This window comes from Salmo salar, chromosome 05, assembly GCF_965601325.2.
Source record: "Salmo salar chromosome 05, fSalSal1, whole genome shotgun sequence".
Classification (NCBI taxonomy): domain Eukaryota; kingdom Metazoa; phylum Chordata; class Actinopteri; order Salmoniformes; family Salmonidae; genus Salmo; species Salmo salar.
Genome location: NC_138295.1, coordinates 70,942,328 through 70,967,083, shown reverse-complemented (window position 1 = coordinate 70,967,083; position 24,756 = coordinate 70,942,328). Strand labels below are relative to the sequence as shown.

Below are 24,756 nucleotides of genomic sequence, written 5' to 3'. Positions count from 1 at the left end.
TGTCTGTAAACACACCAGCCAGCTGGTCTGCGCATGCTCTCAGGAAGCGGCTAGGGATGCGGTCTGGGCCGGCAGCCTTGCGTGGGTTAACATGTTTAAATGTCTCACTCACGTCGGCCACATAGAAGGAAAGCCCACAGTCATTGGTAGCGGGCCGCGTCGGTGGCACTGTATTGTCCTCTAAGCGGGCAAAGAAGGTGTTTAGTTTGTTGTTACAGATACAGGTATCCTGAGTGTGTATCCTGTGTGTGTATTTCTTTTCTCTCCTTCTCCCCTCACAGGTGGCAATAATCATTCCCCAATCAGTCACCAATCAGGAAAACAGTGTCTAAATACACTAGTTAGAACTGGGCGGACCACCCACTGTATTTTTGGATAGTTAGCTAGCTGTTACTGAAGTAGGCTAGTCTAGTTTAGGGGTGTTTTTTGGATTATTGTTTATTTCCTTGGGTCCAGCTCAGCCTCTCTTCCCACACCCCATTACCGTGTGTTTAAGCAATAAACCAATAGAGTTTGACGGTAAATTTAAGTTGTCTGTGGTTATTAGTTCTCACTGTTTCTTTTCACTATTATGATTTGTCTTTTATCACTATTCACTATTGATGACTATTATTGATGACACCATGATGACTATTATGAGTTATGTTACGGGTCTCGTTTACATCTCCGCTGCAGGGCCAAAGGGATTCGTAACAGTCTGGAAGCAAGACATCTGTGTCCGTGATGTGGCTGGTTTTCCTTTTGTAGTCTGTGATTGTCTGTAGACCCTGTCACATATGTCTCGTGTCTGAGCCGTTGGATTGCGACTCCACTTTGTCTCTATACTGACATTTCGCTTGTTTGATTGCCTTGCAGAGGGAATAACTACAGTCTTTGTATTCGGCCATATTCCCAGAAGGTTGTGAGTAGGGTCACAGTTATTGTAGTGTTACAGGATCTAGCTCTGAAAACAAGTCATTAGTCCAACAATGACATGATTGCTCACTGTAGATATGATGAAATCATTGTTGACATGTGATGTGTTGGAATGTTTCTCATCAGTAATCATTAGATCCTCATTACCAAAACCATTAAGGATAATTCACCCAGGATTACATTTTAAACGGCACAGTATTTTCTGAGGTTTAGCACCCTGTTATGTGCCTGACCCATAATTTAAGTGACTGTTGGTTATATTTCTGGGTAAAGTACCTGCTATACCTCCTACTGTTGAAGTTGGCTGTGGAGTCACACAGAAACAGAAACACATGAACTAATCTCTAATCTGACTACAATGGTTACCTTTTAAATACATCATATTTGGTCATTTATAATTGTGATATTTCAATTTAAACACTATTGGGCAAGCTATACACAGTGACGTGATGTATCTTACCATAGTCAAAGTGTGCTGGCTAATCACACTCAGCAGGAGAAATGTATACAAAGTCATTCTCTGTGCTGGTTCTTGTCAACTGACAATTCACACTATAACAGTAGAAATAGACAAAAGAAAAACGTGTAATTCCCATTCAAAGTCATTCTAATACTGTATGTGAATGGATATTATATGAATAGTGCTTGAATGAAAACATCCAATTCCTTGTGAATACAAAAGATTTGAACAAGGAAGGACATCAAGAAATTAGAGCGATAAAATAAATGGGTTGTATTCACACTTACGTGATAGGCCAATGTCAAAGAGATGTCAGGAGAAATGGAGAGATTAAAGCCGCAACACTGATAACACAAAACCAACGGTATACTGTAACACTTATACCATCGAGTAGACCTCGGACCTGCCCTGAATACATTACAGATGTAGCATCTTAATTTGATCAGTCTTTGTTGCTGAGAATTTTCCTGCACTTAAGGTTCGTGATTTACATAAATTCACTGAAAAGCCACACTAACACACGGTTATATTAAGAGTATTTCACTTTTCATGTTGCTTACTTTTGGCCAGCTAATAGCCTAACCACCAGCGCCTGTCAAATCAAGCAACATTTTTTAAAATGTTTTTATTTAACTAGGCAAGTCAGTAAGAACAATTCTTATTTACAATGACAGCCTACAACATGCCAAACCCGGACGACGCTGGTCCAATTGTGCACCGCCCTATGGGACTCCAAATTACAGCCGGTTGTGTTACAGCCTGGATTCAAACCAGGGTGTCTGTAGTGACGTCTCAAGCACTGAGATGCAGTGCCTTAGACCACTGCGCCACTCGGAGCCCAACATTATGGGCAAATCGTTCAAATCCTGTTGCTGCACGATTATTTAGCTGTGACAATATACAGTTGAAGTCATAAGTTTACATGCACTTAGGTTGGAGTCATTAAAACTTGTTTTTCAACCACTCCACAAATTTCTTGTTAACAAACGAAAGTTTTGGCAAGTCTGTTCGGACATCTACTTTGTGCATGACACAAGTCATTTTTCCAACAATTGTTTACAGACAGATTATTTCACTTATAATTCACTGTACCACAATTCCAGTGGGTCAGAAGTTTACATACACTAAGTTGACTGTGCCTTTAACCAGCTTGGAAAATTCCAGAAAATGATGTTATGACTTTAGAAGCTTCTGATAGGCTAATTGACATCATTTGAGTGAATTGGAGGGGTACCTGTGGATGTATTTCAAGGCCTACCTTCAAACTCAGTGCCTCTTTGCTTGACATTATGGGAAAATCAAAAGAAATCAGCCCAGAAAAAAAGAAAGAATTGCAGACCTCCACAAGTCTGGTTCATCTTTGGGAGCAATTTCCAAACGCCTGAAGGTACCACGTTCATCTGTACAAACATTAGTACACAAGTATAAACACGCAGCCGTCATACTGCTCAGGAAGGAGACGCGTTCTGTCTCCTAGAGATGAACGTACTTTGGTGCGGAAAGTGCAAATCAATCCCAGAACAACAGAAAAGGACCTTGTGAAGATGCTGGAGGAAACAGGTACAAAAGTATCTATATCCACAGTAAAACGAGTCCCATATCGACATAACCTGAAAGGCCGCTCAGCAAGGAAGAAGCCATAAAAAAGCCAGACTACGGTTTGCAACTGCACATGGGGACAAATATGGTACTTTTTGGAGAAATGTCCTCTGGTCTGATGAAACAAAAATTGAACTGTTTGGCCATAATGACCATCGTTATGTTTGGAGGAAAAAGGGGGAGGTTTGCAAGCCGAAGATTACCATCCAAACCGTGAAGCACGGGGGTGGCAGCATCATGTTGTGGGGGTGCTTTGCTGCAGGAGGGACTGGTGCACTTCACAAAATAGATGGCATCATGAGGAAGGACAATTATGTGGACATATTGAAGCAACATCTCAAGACATCAGTCAGGAAGTTAAAGCTTGGTCACAAATGGGTCTTCCAATTGGACAATGACCACAAGCACACTTCCAAAGTTGTGGCAAAATGGCTTAAGGACAACAAAGTGAAGGTATTGGAGTGGCCATCACAAAGCCTTGACCTCAATCCTATAGAAAATCTGTAGGCAGAACTGAAAAAGCGTGTGTGAGCAAGGAGGCCTACATACCTGACTCAGTTACACCGGCTCGGTCAGGAGGAATGGGCCAAAAATCACTCAACTTATTGTGGGAAGGTTGTGGAAGGCTACCCAAAATGTTTGACCCGTTAAACAATTTAAAGGCAATGCTACCAAATACTAATTGAGTGTACAGTATGTAAACTTCTGACCCACTGGGAATGTGATGAAAGAAATAAAAGCTGAAATAAATGATTCTCTCTACTATTATTCTGACATTTCACATTCTTAAAATAAAGTGGTGATCCTAACTGACCTAAGACAGGGAATTCTTACTAGGATTAAATGTCAGGAATTGTGAAACATTTAGTTGAAATGTATTTGGCTAAGGTGTATGTAAACTTCTGACTGCAACTGTAGGTCAAATTAAGATCATACATCTGTATGTCTGACTACAGATTGACAGGGAGAAAGTTACAATTTAAATTAATTCACAGTCCAGTCTAATATATTTTCATGATGATTAACCCACTCAGTGTAATTATTGACACATCTTTAAATTGTACAAATGGACATATCAAATTACATATTCTTAAAGAATATATTGAATCCGATGCAATCATAATGCATGCAGATGAAACCCCTACAGACAGAATGACTGAATTAAAATTTACCTCAGTTTGTACATGGGTTGATCAACTTCCTCTGTGACTGAGCTTGGGTCTAATGTAGTGCATGGGACAGACAAACGTATCCGTTGACAACAAACCGCATCTAGAGGAGGGTCACATATGTGGGAGGGAAAAGGGACACAGCAGACGCCACTTTACCGTGAAAGGCTTACTTACGAGCCTTTACCAACAATGCAGAGTTAAAAAAGTACGAAAAATGTGCAAATAAGAAAAAAGGGAAATAATAACACAAAATATCAATAACGAGGTTCTATACAAGGAGTACCGCTACCGAGCCAATGTGCGGAGGTAAGAGGTTGTTGAGTTTATTGAGGTAATATGTACATGTACAGTGCCATCCAAAAATATTCATACTCCTTGACTTATTCCACATATTGTTGTGTTGCTTGAATTCAAAATAGATTCAATCAATTATTTTTCTTACCCATCTACACACAAAACCCCATGGTGACAAAGTGAAAACCTGTTTTTAGAAAATGTTGCTAATCTGTTGAAAATGAAACACAGAAATATCTAATTTACATAAGTATTCACACCCCTTAGTCAATACTTTGTTGAAGCACCTTTGGCAGCAGCTACAACTGAGTCTTTCTGAGTAAATCTCTAAGATCTTTCCACAGCTGGATTGTGCAAGTAGATTTAAGTCAAAACTGTAACTCGGCCACTTAGGAACAGTCACTCTCTTCTTGGTAAGCATCTCCAGTGTAGATATGGCCTTGTGTTTTAGGTTAATGTCCTGCTGAAAGGTGAATTCATCTCCCAGTGTCTGGTGGAAAGCAGACAACCAGATTTTCCTCTAGGCTTTTGCCTGTGCTTAGCTCCAATACTTTTTTTGTTAATCATGAAGAACTCCCCAGTCCTTAACAATTACAAGCATATCCATAACATGAGGCAGCCACTACTTTGCATGAAAATATGTAGAGTGGTACTCAGTAATGTGTGGTATTGTTTTTGCCCCAAACATAAAACAGTTTTCAGGACAAAAGGTTAATTGCTTTGCCACATTATTTGCAGTATTACTTTAGTGCCTTGTTGCAAACAGCATGCATGTTTTGGAATATGTTTATTCTGTACAGTCTTTGTTCTTTTCACTCTGTCAATTAGGTTAGTAGTGTGGAGTAACTATAATGTTGTTGATCCATCCTCAGTTTTCTCCTATCACAGCCATTAAACTCTGCAACTGTTTTAAAGTCACCATTGGCTTCATGGTGAAATCCCTGAGCTGTTTCCCTCCTCTCCGGCAACTGAGTTAGGGAGGACGCCTGAATGTTTGTAGTGACTAGGTGTATTGATACACCATCCAAAGTGTAATTAATAACTTCATCATGCTCAAAGGGATATTCAAAGTCTGCTTTTTTATTTTTACCCATCTACCATTAGGTGTCCTTCAATGCGAGGCATTGTAAACCTTTGTGGTTGAATCTGTTTGAAATTCACTGCCCAAATGATGTACCTTACAGATAATTGTGTGTGAGGTACAAAGATGAGGTAGTCATTAAAAAATCCTGTTAAACACTATCACTGCACAGAGTCCAGGCAACCTATGACATGTTAAGCAAATTTTTACTCCTGAACTTATTCAGGCTTGCCTTAACAACCGGGGTTGAATAGCTATTGACTCAAGACATTTCAGCTTTTCATTTTAAATTTGTAAAATATAATTACACTTTGATATTTCTGAAGGCACTGTAGGTAGGGGTAAAATTGACTAGGCCATCAGGATAGATAATAAACAGAGTAGCAGCAGTGTATGTGAAGAATGTGATAGTGTGTCTGTGTGAGTGAGGCATCAACATATGCTTTGGTGTGTGTTTTTGTGAGTGTGTGTAGGAGTGTTGGTGTAGTATGTGTGAGTGTGTGGGTAGAGTCATAGAGCCAGTGCAACAACAACAAAAAATAGTCTGGGTGGCCATTTGATCATCTGCTTAGCAGTCTTGTGGCTTGGGGGTAGAAGCTGTTCAGAATCCTTTTGGTCCTTGACTTGGTTCTCCAGTACCGCTTGTCATGTGGTAGCAGAGACAACAGTGGCTGGAATCTTTGACCATTTTTAGGGGCTTCTTCTGACACCGCCTGGTATGGAGGTCCTGGATGGCAGGGAGCTTGGCCCCAGATATGTACTGGGTCATATACACTACCCTCTGTAGTGCCTTGCGGTCAGATGCCAAGCTGTTGCCGTACCAAGCGGTGATGCAGCCAGTCAAGATGCTCTCAATAGTACAGCTGTATAACTTCTTGAGGATCTTTTGGCCCATGGTAAATATTTTCAGCCTCCTGAGGGGAAAGGGGTGTTGTCGTGCCCTCTTCACGACTGTGTTGGTGTGCTTGGACCATGATAGGTCCTTAGTGATGTGGACACAGTCATGGGTGAACAGGGAGTACGGGGGGACTAAGCACACACCCCTGTGCAGCCACTGTGTTGAGGATCGGCGTGGCGGATGTGTTGTTGCCTGCCCTCTCCTCTTGGGGCGACCTGTCAGGAAGCCCAGGATCCAGTTGCAGAGGAAGGTGTATAATCCCAGGGTCCTTACCTTAGTGATGAGCTTTGCGGGAACTATGTTGTTGAACGCTGAGCTGTAGTCAATGAATAGCACTCTCACATAGGTGTTCCTTTTGTCCAAGTGGGAAAGGGCAATGTGGAGTGCAATAGAGATTGTTGATCTGTTGGGGCGGTATACAAATTGGATGTGGTCTAGGGTTTCTGGGATAATGGTGTTGATGTGAGCCATGACCAGCCTTTCAAAGCACTTCATGGCTACAGGCCTGCGTCTTTGTGAATGTTGACCTGTTTAAAGGTCTTACTCACATCGGCTACGGAGAGCGTGATCACACAGTTGTCCGGAACAGCTGATGCTCTCATGCATGCTTCAGTGTTACTTGCCCCGAAGCGCGCATATAGGAAAAATGTAGCTCGTCTGGTAGGCTCGTGTCACTGGGCAGCTCGTGGCTGTGCCTCCCTTTGTAGTCTGGAGTAGTTTGCAAGCCCTGCCACATTTGATGAGCGTCAAAGCTGGTGTAGTACGATTCAATCTTAGTTCTGTATTGACACTTTGCCTGTTTGAAGGTTCGTAGGAGGGTTAGAGTCCCGCTTCTCCCAGGTTAGAGTCCCACTTCTTGAAAGCGGCAGCTCAACCCTTTAGCTCAGTGCGGATGTTACCTGTAGTCCATGGCTTCTGTTTGGGGTATGTCGTACGGTCACTGTGGGGACGACGTCATCGATGCACTTATTGATGAAGCCAGTGACTGATGTGGTGTACTCCTCAATGCCATCGGAAGAATCCCAGAACATATTCCAGTCTGTGCTAGCAAAACAGTCCTGTAGCTTAGCATCTGCTTCATCTGACCACTTTCTTATTGACCGAGTCACTGATTCTTCCTGCTTTAGTTTTTGCTTGTAAGCAGGAATCAGGAGGATAGAATTATTCTCCCTTGCCAAATGGAGGGCGAGGGAGAGCGTTGTATGCGTCTCTCTGTGTGGAGTAAAGGTGGTCTAGAGTTTTTTTCCCCCCTTCTTGGTTGCACATTTAACATGCTGGTAGAAATGAGGTAAAACAGATTGGAGTTTCCCTGCATTAAAGTCCCCGGGCCACTAGGAGCGCCGCCTCTGGATGAGCGTTTTCCTGTTTGCTTATGGCGGTATACAGCTTATTGAGTGCGGTCTAAGTGCCAGCATCGGTTTGTGGTGGTATATAGACGGCTACGAAAAATACAGATAAAATCTCTCTTGGGAAATAGTGTGGTCTACAGCTTATGATGAGATACTCTACCTCAGGTGAGCAAAACCTCGAGACTTCCTTAGATGTCGTGCACCAGCTGTTGTTTACAAATATACATAGACTGCCACCCTTTGTCTTACAAGAGGCCGCTGTTCTAACCTGCCGAAAAAGCTTAAAACCCGCCAGCTGTATGTTATTCATGTCATCGTTCAGCTACGACTCGGTGAAACATAAGATATTACAGTTTTTGATGTCCCATTGGTAGGATATCGTAGTGATCGTAGTTCATCTATTTTATTATCGATTGATTGTGCATTGGCTAATAGAACCGATGGTAAAGGTAGATTACCCTCTCGGTGACGGATCCTTACAAGGCATCCGGACATCCGTCTCTTTCTCCTGCGAATGACGTGGATGAGGGCCTTGTCGGGCATCTGAAGTAAACCCTTCCCATCTGTCTCGTTGAAGAAAAAGTATTCCTCCATTACGGGGTGAGTAATCACTGTCTTGATATCTAGAAGCTCTTTTCGGTCATAAGACACGGTGGCAGAAACATTATGTACAAAATAAGTTACAAATAACGTGAAAAAAACATGCGCAATTGGTTACGGGATCGTAAAATGGCAGCCATCTCCTTCGGCTCCATTATTAAGCACTAATCTATGGATTTCACATTACTGGTCAAGGACGCAGCCTTGGGTGGGCCTGGGAGGGCATAGGACCACCCACTGAGGAGCGAGGCCCAGCCAATCAGAATGAGTTTTTCCCCACAAAAGGGCTTTATTAGAGACAGAAATACTCCTCAGTTTCATCAGCTGTCCAGGTGGCTGGTCTCAGACAATCCCGCAGGTGAAGAAGCCGGATGTGGAGGTCCTGGGCTTGCATGGTAACACGTGGTCTGCGGTTCTCTAAAAGGTTGTTGGAGGTGGCTTATGGTAGAGAAGAACAATCAGTTCCATGGTAACAGCTCTGGTGGGCATTTCTGCAGTTAGCATGCCAAATGCACGCTCCCTCCCAAAAAATACATCTGTGGAATTTTGTTGTGTAACAAAACTGCCCTTTTTTATAGTGGCCTTTTATTGTCCCCAGCACAATGTGCACCTGTGTAATGATCATGCAGTTTAATCAGCTTCTTGATATGCCACACCTGTCAGGTGGATGGATTATCTTGGCAAAGGAGAAGTGCTCACTAACAGGGATAAGCTTTTTGTGCATATGGACATTTCTGTGGCCTTTTTCAGCTCATGAAAAATGGGACCAACACTTGTTCAGTATAATATATCACCTTCAAGTATGTTCAGCTCTATAACAACAATGGTACATTAGAGATTCAGATTCAGGGTGTTTAATAGTAAGTAGAAACACAACAGTAGCGAAACATAATGAAAATGTAGGCCTAATGTCCCAGTTTAAATTAACACAGGAATTGTTTTTTAACTTATTGGATATTTAAATTGTAGGTAGTAATGAGTCATATTCAGGGTTGCAGGAGTGATTGCAGGGTACAGTGAAAATTTTAGGCCCCGAGGAGGACTAATTTAAATAAAATAATGAAAATGGTAATAAAAAACAACACTATAAATATCTTAACTGTAGCAGTGATGAATAAATACATGTCCATTGGGTTGGAGGAAGAACAAAAGACTGTTTAGGGGTGTGGGGGAATGACCATGGAGAGAGGAGCATGACCATTAGGGTGTGTGAGGACCAAGTGAAATAAAAACAAAATTATAAGAAACAAATAGATAATCTACATATTAACAACTGCAACTGTGATGAATGTTGTTGGGGTGGGGGCAGAGTAAAAGTCAGTTGGGGGGGGGGGGGGGGGGGGGGGTGTCCATAGGGGGAGCAGAATGTAATAAGTACATTTGGTATCTTGAAAAATACTACCAAATACTAACCAAATAAAATGTATATAAACAGGTTACTAGTTCAATCTGAACAGATAAATTTTACAGTTTATTAATGTCTGGGTTTAAAAACATTGACAAATCTGTTCTTATATCATCAGTAATTTAGGATTTGTTGGTTGAATTAAGCTACAGTTTTGAAACACGAGATATAGTCAAACAAAGAAACACAACAGTAGCGCAACATAATGAAAATGTAGGCCTAATGTCCCAGTTTAAATTAATGCAGCAATTGTTTTTACCTCATTGGATATTTAAATTGTAGGTAGTAATGAATCATATTCGCGCCAGAAACAAACCTTGTGAGACAGCCAAGCTCACCACAAGAAATATACATCCTCCCTTGTCCTTGTAACAGTCAAGCTGCCTGAGTAGACAAAGTTGCAACAGAAACATTTAGTAATACAGTTCTGTAGAATCTGTCATTTCTTCCATCAGTTCTGTACAATCTGTAATTTTTTCCATCAAAGGAATTCGACTGTGAACAATAGTGTTTTCTTGACTGCTTAGTCATGCAATCACTGTATCGTACAGTTAAACAAATGATAATTTATATTTATCACATACAAGTCTTTATTGGAAATGTTTTTTTTGCATATCCCAACTCTCCCTGAGACCCTTGGGAGAGTGGGATTACAGCCAGGGTTCGCCATTATCAACAGCGACCTTGGACAAATTAGGCTTAAGTACCTTGCTCAAGGGCACATCGAAATAGTTTTTTCACCTTGTCAGCTCAGGGTTTCGAACTAACATCCTTTCAGTTACTGGCCCATTGCTCTAACTGCTAGGCTACCTGCCGCCCTAATGGTTTGGTCCAAACTTAATCAGTGGAACCTTATCCTAAAATCCACCTGGATGGGGACGACTATTCCTCAACTGAACTTCAGCAGCTCTGACTTCCCCCAAACTGTCTTCACAGTCATACTTATAAGGAGGAAAAGGTTGAGCCTATAAATGGATTCCCTTATTCTAAAGGTGTTCCCAGACCTCAAGCTACATTGTAAAGATGCTGCAGGCTCACATTATTGCCCTCACCCTTACATATTTTATTTTCGTCAAAACAAAAGACAGTGTAATAATTGCACTCCAACACAACTAGAAAGATCACCTCATTCATCTAAATATCCATTGTGATTATTTTTATTTCTCATTAAAATCTTTGTTTCTTACTGTTTCACTAAACTGTGGAAATCAGATGAGGTAATTAATATTAGATCTTTATATCTGACCTCCAAATCATTAAAGAGCAAAATGAAAGACACCAGTTCAGCCTTCTTGAGGAAAGGAGTACTTGTGGACCACCAACCACCATATACCGTAGTCTATGTAGGCCGATAATTTGTCACATTTTAACTTCCAGCTAAGACATGCAGTATATGGTATGACCTGATTAGTGTTTTCTTCATACAGTATAAGACCATAAATAGATGTGTTCAGGAAAGCGTGGGGACAGTTCGTCAAGTCTCAGTGCTCACTGTTATGGAAGACATTAGAGATGTGAAATGTCTGAAAAGACAGACGCATCAGGTTAGTCTGTCCTTTTATGATACACATCATGAAGCAAGAAACAGTGTAATCACTCATGCAGAGACAACTGTACATATTTCAGTCAGCTGCAAGAGCATCAAACAAAGTTACTGTCAGTTGTTGTCTATGGTGACGCAAGGTTTGTTGCTATTTGTCCCTGTTGTTACACAGGTTTGTGCTGGTATGAGGGATGAGTGCTTTGTATTGATTGATTGACTTGTATACATTCTTTCAAAGTCACAACATCCATTTCAGATTGTTATTTGCACGTTGAAGGTAAACATGGCACTGTGACACGAAGGTTATATTCATTTACTAGGTAAAGTTTTAGACAAACAAGGTAAGACTCGTTTAAAAATAAAGAATGTGTAAGTATATTGGGGGACTGAAAGGGGCATGTTAGAAGATAGTGTTTATTAGAAACACATTCAAATGATTAAGATATTAAATCGCATTCATTGAGAAGATACATTTACTTTATAATTTTTTTCTATTTTCATTGACAAATAGGTATGATCATAACTAGGTAATAGGTATATATTATTTTCAATCATAACAGACAAACTTAACTAGAAGAAGTGGAGTGAATTAATATATTGACTGCTCCTTGAAAGAAAAATATAAAATGTAATAAAAGCATTATTTAAAAAAGTGCCATTATGTAGGTCCACCACCATTAATAATCAATTTGCCATTTTGTCATTGCATTCACAATTATCTGTTAAATGAGATGAGTCATCCTATTGTCAGTTGTGGACAAAAATCAAGATTCATTTCAACAGATTCCTTACATTGGTAAATGCAAAAAACGTCTATGGGTTTTAGAATAGGCTAGCTCGACTTCCTACAACCAGGGCCAGACTTTCACTCCTGCTCCCTATATTCAAAGGCCAGGTGAGGATGGGAGCTGTCACATCAGTGAGTCAACAGCAGCAGAAGAGTCAGAAGGATGACCACAGGGGAGAAGGCAAAACCAGGAGAGAAGCCAAAGATGCTAGAGGTGAGATAATAAAGATAATAGTGTTGTTAGTTTTCTTTGGCTACAATTCACTTTAATGATGTATGTATTACCTACTGTTATGGCCACAATTGTGACACGAGGTAACGTTAGAGTAATATGTAAAGGGGGACGGGTTTGAGTACCTGTTGTCTTCCTCAGTTGTTGTTGGAGGAGGGAGAGTGGTGGTAATGAGCCTACAGCAAAGGATACAGAAACATTTCAAATAAAAGTTGACATAATAATGAGTAGTTGGACAGTCTTTGGTTTCTGATGTTTGGAACAAACCACTGAAACTGTAGTCTTACATACATTTTTTTTTTATTACAAACAAAGATATGCTATATTCTATAATCACAACACATTTTTGTTTTTCCATAAAACAAAATTGTGATTTTTGAGAGTGAAAATCAGAAAAATATATTTTTAAGACTGATTTTTCACACAGGGTGCCTTTTCTTTGCTGGGCAGGCCAGTTTGAGTATACCCACTTAACAAGGCTCTGCTACACCACTGCATAAGGCCAATGGAAAAACAGCAGTCACAAACAGCATAATGTTAAAGGATAAGCAGTCCATTCACTTAGACATAATAAGCCTCTACGTCCCAATCATTAGAATATGAAAACACAATCATTAGGCTAAGCATTTCCCAATGTTACATCCCTGTTAGTGAGCATTTCTCCATTGCCAAGATAATCCCGCCACCTGACTGGTGTGGTATATCAAGAAGCTGATTAAACAACATGATAATTACACAGGTGCACCTTGTGCTGGGGACAATAAAAGGCCACACTAAAATGTGCAGTTTTGTCACACAACACAATGCCACAGATGAGCGTGCAATTGGAATGTTGACTGCAGGAATGTCAACCAGAGCTGTTGCCAGAGAATTTAATGTTCATTCCTCTACTATAAGCCGCCTCCAACGTTGTTTTAGAGAATTTGTCAGTACGTCCAACTAGCCTCACAACTGCAGAACACGTGTAACAACACCAGCTCAGAACCTCTTCATCAGGCTACTTCACCTTTGGAATCGTCTGAAACCAGCCACCCGGACGGCTGATGAAACTGTGGGTTTGTAAAAGCGAAGATTTTCAAAATAGTTGTCCTCACCAGGGTTTTGACCTGACTGCAATTCGGCTTCGTAAACGACTTCAGTGGGAAAATGCTCACCACTGGCATGCTGGAGAAGTGCGCTCTTCACGGATGAATCCTGGTTTTAACTGTACCGGCAGATGGCAGACCGTGTATGTCCTCGTGTGGGCGAGCGGTTTGCTGATGAGTGGCACTCTGTTTGCTGACAGATGGTGGCGATGGAGTTATGGTATGGGCAGGCATAAGATACGGACAACCAACACAATTGCATTTTATTGATGGCAATTTTTATTTAACCTTTATTTAGCTAGACAAGTCCGTTAAGAACAAATTCTTATTTACAATGACGGCCTAGTAATAGTGGGTTAACTGCCTTGATCAGGGGCAGAATGGCAGATTTTTACCTTGTCAGCTAGGGGATTTGATCTAGCAACCTTTTGGTTACTGGCCCAACACTCTAACCACTAGGCTACTTGCCGCCCCAATTTGAATGCACAGAGATACCGTGCATGAGAGCATCAGCTGTTCCGGACGACTGTGTGATCACGCTCTCCGTAGCCTATGTGAGTAAGACCTTTAAACAGGTCAAAATTCACAAGGCCGCAGGGCCAGACGGATTACCAGGACGTGTAATCCAAGCATGCTCTGACCAACTGGCAAGTATCTTCACTGACATTTTCTGTAATACCAACATATTTCAAGCAGACCACCATAGTCCCTGTACCCAAGAACACCAAGGTAACCTGCCTAAATGACTACCAACCCGTAGCACTCACGTCTGTAGCCATGAAGTGCTTTGAAAGGGTGGTCATGGCTCACATCAACACCATTATCCCAGAAACCCTAGACCCACTCCAATGTACATACCGCCCCAACAGATCCACACTTGATACAATCTCTATTGCACTCCACACTGCCCTTTCCCACCTGGACATAAGGAACACCTAAGTGAGAATGCAATTCATTGACTACAGCTCAGCTTTACAACACCATAGTGCCCTCAAAGCTCATCACTAAGCTAAGGACCCTGGGACTAAACACCTCCCTCTACAACTGGATCCTGGACCCCCAGGTGGTAAGGGTAGGTAACAACACATAGCCCACACTGATCCTCAACACAGGGGTCCCTCAGGGGTGCGTGCTCAGTCCCCTCTTCTACTCCCAGTTCACCCATGACTGCATGGCCAAGCACGACTCGAACACCATCATTAAGTTTGCCAACGACACAACAGTGGTAGGCCTGATCACTGATAACGATGAGACAGCCTATAGGGAGGAGGTCAGAGTCCTGGCAGTGTGGTGCCAGGATAACAACCTCTCCCTCAACATGATCAAGACAAAGGAGATGATTGTGGACTGCAGAAAAAGGAGGACCATGCACTCCCCCATTGTCATCGACGGGGCTGTAGTGGAGCAGGTTGAGAGTTTCAAGTTCATTGGTGTCCACCAACAAACTATCACGGTCCAAACACACAAAGACAGTCGTGAAGAGGGCACGACAACGCCTATTCCCCCTCAGGAGGCTGAAAAGATTTGGCATGGGTCCTCAGATCGTCAAAAAGTTCTACAGCTGCACCATCGAGAGCATCCTGACTGGTTGCATCACCGCCTGTTATGTCAACTGCTCGGCCTCGAACCGCAAGGCACAATAGAGGGTACTGCGAACTGCCCAGTACATCACTGGGGCCAAGCTTTCTGCCATCCAGGACCTCTAAACCAGGCGGTGTCAGAGTAAGGCCCAAAAAATTGCAATGACTCCAGCCACCCTAGTCATTGACTGTTCTCTCTGCTACTACATGGCAAGTGATACCGGATTGCCAAGTGTAGGTCCAAAAGGCTTCTTAACAGATTCTACCCCCAAGCCATAAAACTACTGAACAGCAAATCAAATGGCTACCAGGACTTTTTGCATTGTCCCCACCCCTCCCCCCATTTTTACGTTGCTGCTACTCTTTGTTTATTAGCCATGCATAGTCACTTTACCTACATGTACATACTACCTCAATTACCTCGACTAACCGGTGCCGCCGCACATTGACTCTGTCCCAGGACCCCCTGTATATAGTCTCGCTACTGTTATTTTATTGTTGCTAGTTATTTTCAGTTTTTTCTTTATATATATATATATATATATATATATATATATATACACACACACACACACACACACACACACACACACACACACACACACACACACACACAGTTGAAGTCGGAAGTTTACATACAATTAGGTTGGAGTCATTAAAACTTGTTTTTCAACCACTCCACAAATTTCTTGTTAACAAACTATAGTTTTGGCAAGTCGGTTAGGACATCTACTTTGTGCATGACACAAGTCATTTTTCCAACAATTGTTAACAGACAGATTATTTCACTTATAATTCACTGTATCACAATTCCAGTGGGTCAGAAGTTTACATACATTAAGTTGACTGTGCCTTTAAACAAGTTGGAAAATTCCAGAAAATTATGTCATGGCTTTAGAAGCTACTGATATGCTAACTGACATCATTTGAGTCAATTGGAGGTGTACCTGTGGATGTATTTCAAGGCCTACCTTCAAACTCAGTGCCTCTTTGCTTGACATCATGGGAAAATCTAAAGAAATCAGCCAAGACCAAGTCTGGTTCATCCTTGGGAGCAATTTCCAAATGCCTGAAGGTGTACAAACAATAGTATGCAAGTATAAACACCATGGGACCACGCAGCCATCATACCGCTCAGGAAGGAGGCGCGTTCTGTCTCCTAGAGATGAACGTACTTTGGTGTGAAAACTACAAATCAATCCCAGAACAAAAGCAAAGAACCTTGTGAAGATGCTGGAGGAAACAGGTACAAAAGTATCTATATCCACAGTAAAATGAGTCCTATATCAACATAACCTGAAAGGCCGCTCAGCAAGGAAGAAGCCACTGCTCCAAAATCGCCATAAAAAAGCCAGACTACGGTTTGCAACTGCACATGGGGACAAAGTTCGTACTTTTTGAAGAAATGTCCTCTGGTCTGATGAAACAAAAATTGAACTGTTTGGCCATAATGACCATCGTTATGTTTGGAGGAAAAAGGGGGAGGCTTGCAAGCCGAAGAACACCATCCCAACTGTGAAGCACAGGGGTGGTAGCATCATTTGGGGGTGCTTTGCTGCAGGAGGGACTGGTGCACTTCACAAAATAAATGGCATCATGAGGACAATTATGTGGATATATTGAAGCAACATCTCAAGACATCAGTCAGGAAGTTAAGGCTTGGTCGCAAATGGGTCTTCCAAATGGACAATGACCCCAAGCATACTTCCAAGGTTTTGGCAAAATGGCTTAAAGGCAACAAAGTCAAGGTATTGGAGTGGCCATCACAAAGCCATGACCTCAAACCCATAGAACATTTGTGGGCAGAACTGAAAAAGTGTGTGTGTGTGCGCAAGGAGGCCTACCAACCTGACTCAGTTACACCAGCTCTGTCAGGAGGAATGGGCCAAAATTCACCCAACTTATTGTGGGAAGCTTGTGGAAGGCTACCTGAAATGTTTGACCCAAGTTAAAAGATTTCAAGGCAATGCTACCAAATGCTAATTGAGTGTATGTAAACTTCTGACCCACTGGGAATGTGATGAAAGAAATAAAAGTTGAAATAAATAATTCTCTCATTTCACATTCTTAAAATAAAGTGGTGATCCTAACTGACCTAAGACAGAAAATTTTTACTCAGATTAAATGTCAGGAATTGTGAAAAACTGAGTTTAAATGTATTTGGCTAAGGTGTATGTAAACTTCCAACTTCAACTGTATATTTACACTTAAGTTTATTTTAGTAAATACTTTCTTAACCAACAATGCCGTTTAAAAAAAAAAAGTGTTAAGGGATTGTAAGTCAGCATTTCATTGTAAGGTCTACACCGGTTGTATTCGGCGCATGTGACAAATAACATTTGATTTTATTTAAGATCCTGAGGCCCATTGTCGTGCCATTCATCTGCCGCGATCACATGTTTCAGCATGATAATGCATGGCCCCATGCCACAAGGATCTGTACACAATTCCTGGAAGCTGAAAATGTCCCAGTTCTTCCCTGACCTGCATACTAATCAGACATGTCACCCATTGACCATGTTTGGGAAGCTCTGGATCGGCAGCGTTTTTCAGATCCTGCCAATATCCAGCAACTTTGCACAGCCAAGAAAGAGGAGTGGGACAACATTCCACAGGCCACAATCAACCGCCTGATCAACTTTGTGAGAAGATGTGTCGTGCTGCATGAGGCGAATGATGGTCACACTAGATACTGATTGGTTTTCTGATCCACGCACCTACCTTTTTTCTAAGGTATCTGTGACCAAAAGATGCATATCTGTATTCTCAGTTGTGAAATCCATAGATTAGGTCCAAATTAAATTTCTTTTCACTTATTTTAGCCAATGGCTGACTTGCCAAGCAAGATTTATGTCCCAACAGCATAGAAAAATCCTGATTGGATCTTCGTTAACCCTTCGCAACAAAAATGGAAGAGATTAAATCAGAACATCATTGAAAATAATATATAACTATTTAGAATTATTATCTTATAAATCCTTAGCCCTTTTCTGAAGGCGTAGAACGCCCATTGTTTCCCACTGTGTTTTGGGTTAGTTATCATTTGTAGAGTGCCTTTATTTGCCCTTAGCATGCATTTTTTCCCCCATTCTGAATGTCTAAAGAATCCATATGTTCTTCTGATATGAACACAGAAATGCTGGACATTTTGAACTGTTTTGGTGGCGATTTGACAAAATCACAATCATTGTCTTGTATTGATCTCGCATTTTTCTGGTCTTGGACCCCTCCCGGTCGCGGTCTTCACTCGGTCTTGCCCCCCCTCCCTCCGGTCTTGTTCGTGAATCGGACTCAATTTGCTCCGGTCTTTGGCTTGAATTGGTCTCGCTTTAGGGGGCCTCGAAAACAGCTCTAGTCTCTGCTGAAATGTTTGATTTGCAAAAACACTATCTTAAAGATAAACGTGTTGATTACTGGACTTTTTCCACATTTTGTTACGTTACAGCCTTTTGCTGTGTTACAGCCTTATTGTCCAATTCATAAAAAAAAAAAAAAAAGGGTTTTAGATTTTTGGGTAAATTTTCATCCTGTTTCCATTGATGATCCTTGAGATGTTTCTACATCTTGATTGAAAGTTTTTCCGTGGCAGGGACTGGGAGACTAGTCACGATCGTGGGAAAGATGAACGGAGCAAAGTACAGAGAGATCCTTGATGAAAACCTGCTCCAGAGCGCTCAGGACCTCAGGCTGGGGTGAATGTTCACCTTCCAACGGGATAACAACCCTAAGCACACAGCCAAGACAACGCAGGAGTGGCTTCAGGACTAGTCTCTGAATGTCCTTGAGTGGCCCAGCCAGAGCCCGGACTTGAACCCGATCGAACATCTCTGGAGAAACTTGAAAATTGCTGTGCAGCGATGCTCCCCATCCAACCTGACAGAGCTTGAGAGGATCTGCATAGAAGAATGGGAGAAACTCCCCAAATACAGGTGTGCCAGGCTTGTAGTGTCATACCCAAGAAGACTCAAGGCTGTAATCACTGCCAAAGGTGCTTCAACAAAGTCTAAGTAAAGGGTCTGAATACTTATGTAAATGTAATATTTCCATTTATTTTGTCTACAAATGTCTACAAACCTGTTTTGCTTTGTCATTATGGGGTATTGTGTGTAGATTGATGATTCATTTAAAAAAAAAAATCAATTTTAGAAGAAGGCTGTAATGTAACAAAATGTGGAAAAAGGAAGGAGTCTTAATACTTTCTGAATGCACTGTATATCATTAAGTCCAAATATGGATGTAGCAACTGAAAATGTACCCTTTAAATGATTATGCTTTTCAAAGTTTGTACATACTGGAATCCCTATTTATGTATGTACACCACTGCTTAATGTATAGGAAGTCGCTTTCTGGTAATGGTTTGGTAATGGTTTAAATTCCCATTTTCTTCTTCTGTTGTAGGTGTGATACCTTTTGAAAAGAGAATAGAATGTGTTTGCAGACTATTGCAAAGAGGCAATTTTTCATCAATACAGTAGATGGCACTAAAGAAGAGATATCATAGAGTGCTTGCTGTGCATGGCAGCATGGGGTATTGTGACTTGTTTCTTATAGAATTTATAATTTATTTTATTTACAATTTAAAAACTACCAGAACAGAACAAATACACTATGATCATTAAAAATAAGAGAACACAGAAGAAGCAAAAAGCACACAATATTATTATGTTTTGAAGGGGTGATAAACCCAGACCTCAAACCATAGTTCAAGGCATACTTAAGCAATAAGGCCCTAGGTGGTTTGGCATGTAGCCAATATACCATGGCTAAGGGCTGTTCTTAGACATTAGAAACTTGCTATTATAAACTGGTTACAAACGGAATTAGAACAGTAAAAATAAATGTTTTGTCATAACCGTGGTATACGGTCTCATACCACGGCTTTCAGCCAATCAGCATTCAGGGCTTGAACCACCCAGTTTATAATGTTGGATATAGTCTGCAATTCATGTATTGTCACCAAGATATTACTTTTGTGTTAAAAATACAACAATTATTACACTTATAAGGCTCATTTAAGTCTGTGACCAGAAAGATTGTACCTGGCTGAACATGGGCCCTCCTCCCGCTTGCTATGCAACAGGGTGAAGTCCTGTGGTGGTGGAGTGGGACAGGGAAGTGAGTTGTTACCGGCATACTGCAGACTGGAGATATCTGGAGACAAAACCAAAATTTGCATAGTGTATTTGTTCTGTTCTGGTAATTTTGAAATGGTAAATTACATAAGAAACGGGAAAGATTCTGGAACATTGAATTTGATATTTACTGCTGTCATGACTCTCCTGTGAGGATCCAAGGATCAGGTTACAGTGGATCAGATTTCAATAAAGCCCTCTCACCCACAGAGGGGGGAGGGATGGATGTGGGGGTTTTATGACACCTGACGTCGATCGTAAATTGTAGGCAGTAGACGATTCCTTTTGGTCTCTAGTTTGGAATGTCTTTGTGTTCCAGAAGAGTGGCCACCCAAAACTTCAACATCAAACAATGAACACTGGGACAGTATATTTCAACATCCGAATGTTGGGAAGGATGAGAGATGGAATATGGAAAATGTGTGTGTATTATGTGATGTCATTAAAATTATTATAAAGACATTATAACGTTGTAACTTGAAAAGCTTTTACACGGTGTATATCAGGTTTACACCCTTTACGTTGTGTAGAAAATATCAAGGATGAGAGAATGTTTTTGTGATAAGATTGATTTTAGTCTCTAACGAGATCATAGTAAATTGATACCTTGCCTCGTAACTAGCCACGTCCCAGGGAGCCCTGAGAGAGTGTCAGCATGACGTAAATGCCCCTTTCTACTCGAGGGTATAAAAGTATTGAGTTAAGAATTAACATAGGGGACTAGACGGACCATAAACTGCAGCTTGGTCCACATTAGTCACGACCCCGAAAACTGCAACACGAGGATGAAGAAGCTACGATTGAGTAGATGTTCTTAGATAGTACTGTATCTAAGAAGGTGAATTTAAGTAGGACCATCCGGTTATTCTCTTCAAATCATCGTTTCCTACACTGCTTTCATCACCACTCTGGGATCATCGACACGGCTGATTAGCCCGTCTTCAGAAGACCACTCTTCCAGAACAAGTGCAAGTAAACAGACAACTAAGAAGAAGGACATTGTGAAGTCTTGTGGACAATCAGAGATTTACACCCGAGAACGAAGGAGAAGGCCATCCGAAGAACAGGCCCCCCTTCTCACCAAGTGGAACCCTGCCCATGAAGGCCTGGGCCCAACAGAGATACCCAACGAAGACCTTCAACACGTTAATACATACATTAAGTCTTAGCCAAAAGAGCGGCAGATCGGGCAAGGTATTAGGGCTACTGTAAGCATAGTTTCCAAATGTATCCAAGTGTTTCTTCTCTTTCTCGCTTTCTCTCCCTCTCTCTTTAACCTGTTGGGGATAGGGGGCAGTATTTGCACGGCCGGATAAAAAACGTACCCGATTTAATCTGGTTATTACTACTGCCCAGAAACTAGAATATGCATATAATTATTGGCTTTGGATAGAAAACACCCTAAAGTTTCTAAAACTGTTTGAATGGTGTCTGTGAGTATAACAGAACTCATATGGCAGGCAAAAACCTGAGAAGATTCCTTACAGGAAGTGCCCTCTCTGACCATTTCTTGGGCTTCTACACTCTCTTTATTGAAAACTGAGGATCTCTGCTGTAACGTGACACTTCCTACGGCTCCTATAGGCTCTCAGAAGGCGGCAAAACGCTGAATGATGCCTTTGGAGCCCCTGGCTGAAAAACAGTAGCGCATTTGGATAGTAGTCGATCAGAGAACAATGAGACTGGAGGCGCGTGCATGAGGCGACACCATGTTTTTATTTTCTCGTCTTTGAACGAAAACAGGCTTTCCCGGTCGGAATATTATCGCTTTTTTATGAGAAAAATCGCATAAAAATTGATTTTAAACAGCGGTTGACATGCTTCGAAGTACGGTAATGGAATATTTAGAATTTTTTTGTCACGAAACACGTCGGGCGCGTAACCCTTCGTCACCCTTCGGATAGTGTCTTGAACGCACGAACAAAACAGAGGATATTTGAACATAACTATGGATTATTTTGAACCAAACCAACATTTGTTTTTGAAGTAGAAGTCCTGGGAGTGCATTCTGACGAAGAACAGCAAAGGTAATCACATTTTTCTAATAGTAAATCTGAGTTTGGTGAGGGCCAAACTTGGTGGGTGTCAAATTAGCTAGCCCGTGATGGCGAGCTATCTACTCAGAATATTGCAAAATGTGCTTTTGCCGAAAAGCTATTTTAAAATCGGACATAGCGATTGCATAAAGGAGTTCTGTATCTATAATTCTTAAAATAATTGTTATGTTTTTTGTGAACGTTTATCGTGAGTAATTTAGTAAATTCACCGGAAGTTTGCGGTGGGTATGCTAGTTCTGAACGTCACATGCTAATGTAAAAAGCTGTTTTTTGATATAAATATGAACTTGATTGAACAAAACATGCATGTATTGTATAACATAATGTCCTAGGAGTGTCATCTGATGAAGATCATCAAAGGTTAGTGCTGCATTTAGCTGTGGTTTGGGTTTATGTGACATTATATGCTAGCTTGAAAAATGGGTGTCTGATTATTTCTGGCTGGGTACTCTGCTGACATAATCTAATGTTTTGCTTTCGTTGTAAAGCCTTTTTGAAATCGGACAGTGTGGTTAGATTAACGAGAGTCTTGTCTTTAAAATGGTGTAAAATAGTCATATGTTTGAGAAATTGAAGTAATAGCATTACTAAGGTATTTGAATATCGCGCCACGGGATTCCACTGGCTGTTGAGTAGGTGGGACGATTTCGTCCCACATACCCTAGAGAGGTTAACTCTCCATCTTGTGTAACAAGTGCCATATTGTGTTAGTCCGCTAGGGACCTGTTGTCCTCGTATTAAGTTTCTAATCAATAACCAATACCGTGTGTGTATCTTATGTTATCATTTAGCTTGTTAGTAAATAAATAAATCAATTTGTGTGGTACAGAATGATCAGTGAGACCTGGGTTTGTGCAGATTTACGAAGTCTGTGACGTTCAGAATGAGACCGATGAGGTAATAATTAATAATCGACTGTTATTAATGTAAGAGATATATTAATATTTTAAGTCAGGAGATAGTAACTCGGTAAACAACTTTTCCCGTGGTGCCCCACATTCCTAATGAGTTAATTGTTACATGATTCATTTAATTGAGTACCAATTAAGCATAGTAGTTAATTATTTGATAAATAAAGTCATCATATTAATGATAGTCACGTCACAACACTGCTATTGCCCATAGAAACACATTGAATAACACATTCATAAATGGTAAAACAGACAGTCAACAAGTAAATCATAAGGAACAAGTTTTTGAAGTGTCTGTCGTATATCTGAGAGATATTCGAGATTTTTTTTTTGACCCATGTTTGGGCATGTTATTTTGGGCAAATTTTACCCCCATGCATTTTTAGCAATTTGTACAGCCCGGTCCTGGGTTAATTTCAGATGACTCCCCTGAAGCTTGTGTGTCATAGAGCAGATCAACCGACACCTGTTGATATTGGTGACATATTTATTTGTAGCTCTAACGGTTCGGTCTGGACAGTCAGTTTTGTGACAAGACCTCTTCGAAATCAGGAAGTCTGCAAAAGAGTGCAGATGACTGCCGTAAAGTAGTGATGTTACGTTTGATACCGGAGTACCGAGGCATGTGTCGAAATTGCTAAGCAGCTAACTTTGAAGCAGTATGCCCAAATATTTTTATAACTAAACCAAGATAGACCACAGCCCGTCGTTTGAAATGTGAACAAATTAGTCACAGTGGGCAGAACAAGCAAGGAGGTGAGCAGAGCCAAGCACGAGCGAGCGAGATCCTAGTGGCGCATTCTAGCATGTATTTGCATATTTCCATGAGGGAACCCCTACTCTGAAGTGAGCGTGTGCAATAACTCAATTTGTCTTTGCACTCGTTCTAAACAAAAAAATCTACTTTGACAAAGGTTAAAGTAAAAAAAATGTAGTCCATTCTGTTCGGAACTGATTTTTTTTTTTTTTTTTCATATAATTTCACCTCACTGGTAGATAGAGTAAACTCAGATTTGTACATTGTTAGCTCGGGGATTCGATCTAGCAACCTTTCGGTTACTGGCCCAACGCTCTAACCACTAGGCTACCTGCCACCCCTAGTATAGTATAAGCGTCTATCTTAAGCACCCTAAATGATGCCATAGATTCCGTTTTAGAAAAATGGTCAACTTGAAGGCAAAAGAGGGAAGCATGATGTAAGATGTGAACTTGGTATTCCAACTGATTATAGGCTACAAAAAGCCAACGATTTACATGTATCTGATAAGCATATGCTGCTATTTATTGCTGACCAGCAGATGTCACTAATGTGCATTGTGAACGGATAATGAAGTTATAAGTAATTAGCTGTTTTTCGGTACAATTTGGTGAAAGTTCCGAAGTCTTCAGAAAGCCTCGGGTTCATATCGCTACCGTAAGGCGTGATGTGAACTAATTATAGGAACCAAACAACCAACACTGTCCAGTTCATGAGAGTCTCCCCTTTCGATATTGGTGACATATTTGTTTTTAGCTCACACGGTTCGGGTTTAACAACCGATTTCAAGTTAAACCGCTACAAGATATTATGGTAAATCTCGAGCATAAACACACAGGGAGCTATTCAAGATTCAAAATTATGCCACCGTTTGATGCTGTGGAGCATCAATCGACTTT

At 41.1% G+C, this 24,756-nt stretch overlaps 1 protein-coding gene across 1 annotated transcript in view; it reads right to left on the bottom strand.

The window, feature by feature from the left end:
- Window positions 1–11,712: 11,712 nt before the first annotated feature.
- Window positions 11,713–24,756, bottom strand: part of LOC106605695 (meprin A subunit beta) — a 30,396-nt gene continuing 17,352 nt past the window's right edge. Inside the window, exons 10-12 of the mRNA XM_082974939.1 lie at window positions 20,040–20,151; window positions 12,461–12,511; window positions 11,713–12,311 (exon numbers count right to left, since the gene is read on the bottom strand). Of these exons, the coding sequence (XP_082831065.1) occupies window positions 12,233–12,311; window positions 12,461–12,511; window positions 20,040–20,151 (242 nt within the window). The 3' untranslated portion in view covers window positions 11,713–12,232. The remainder of the gene's footprint in view (window positions 12,312–12,460; window positions 12,512–20,039; window positions 20,152–24,756) is intronic.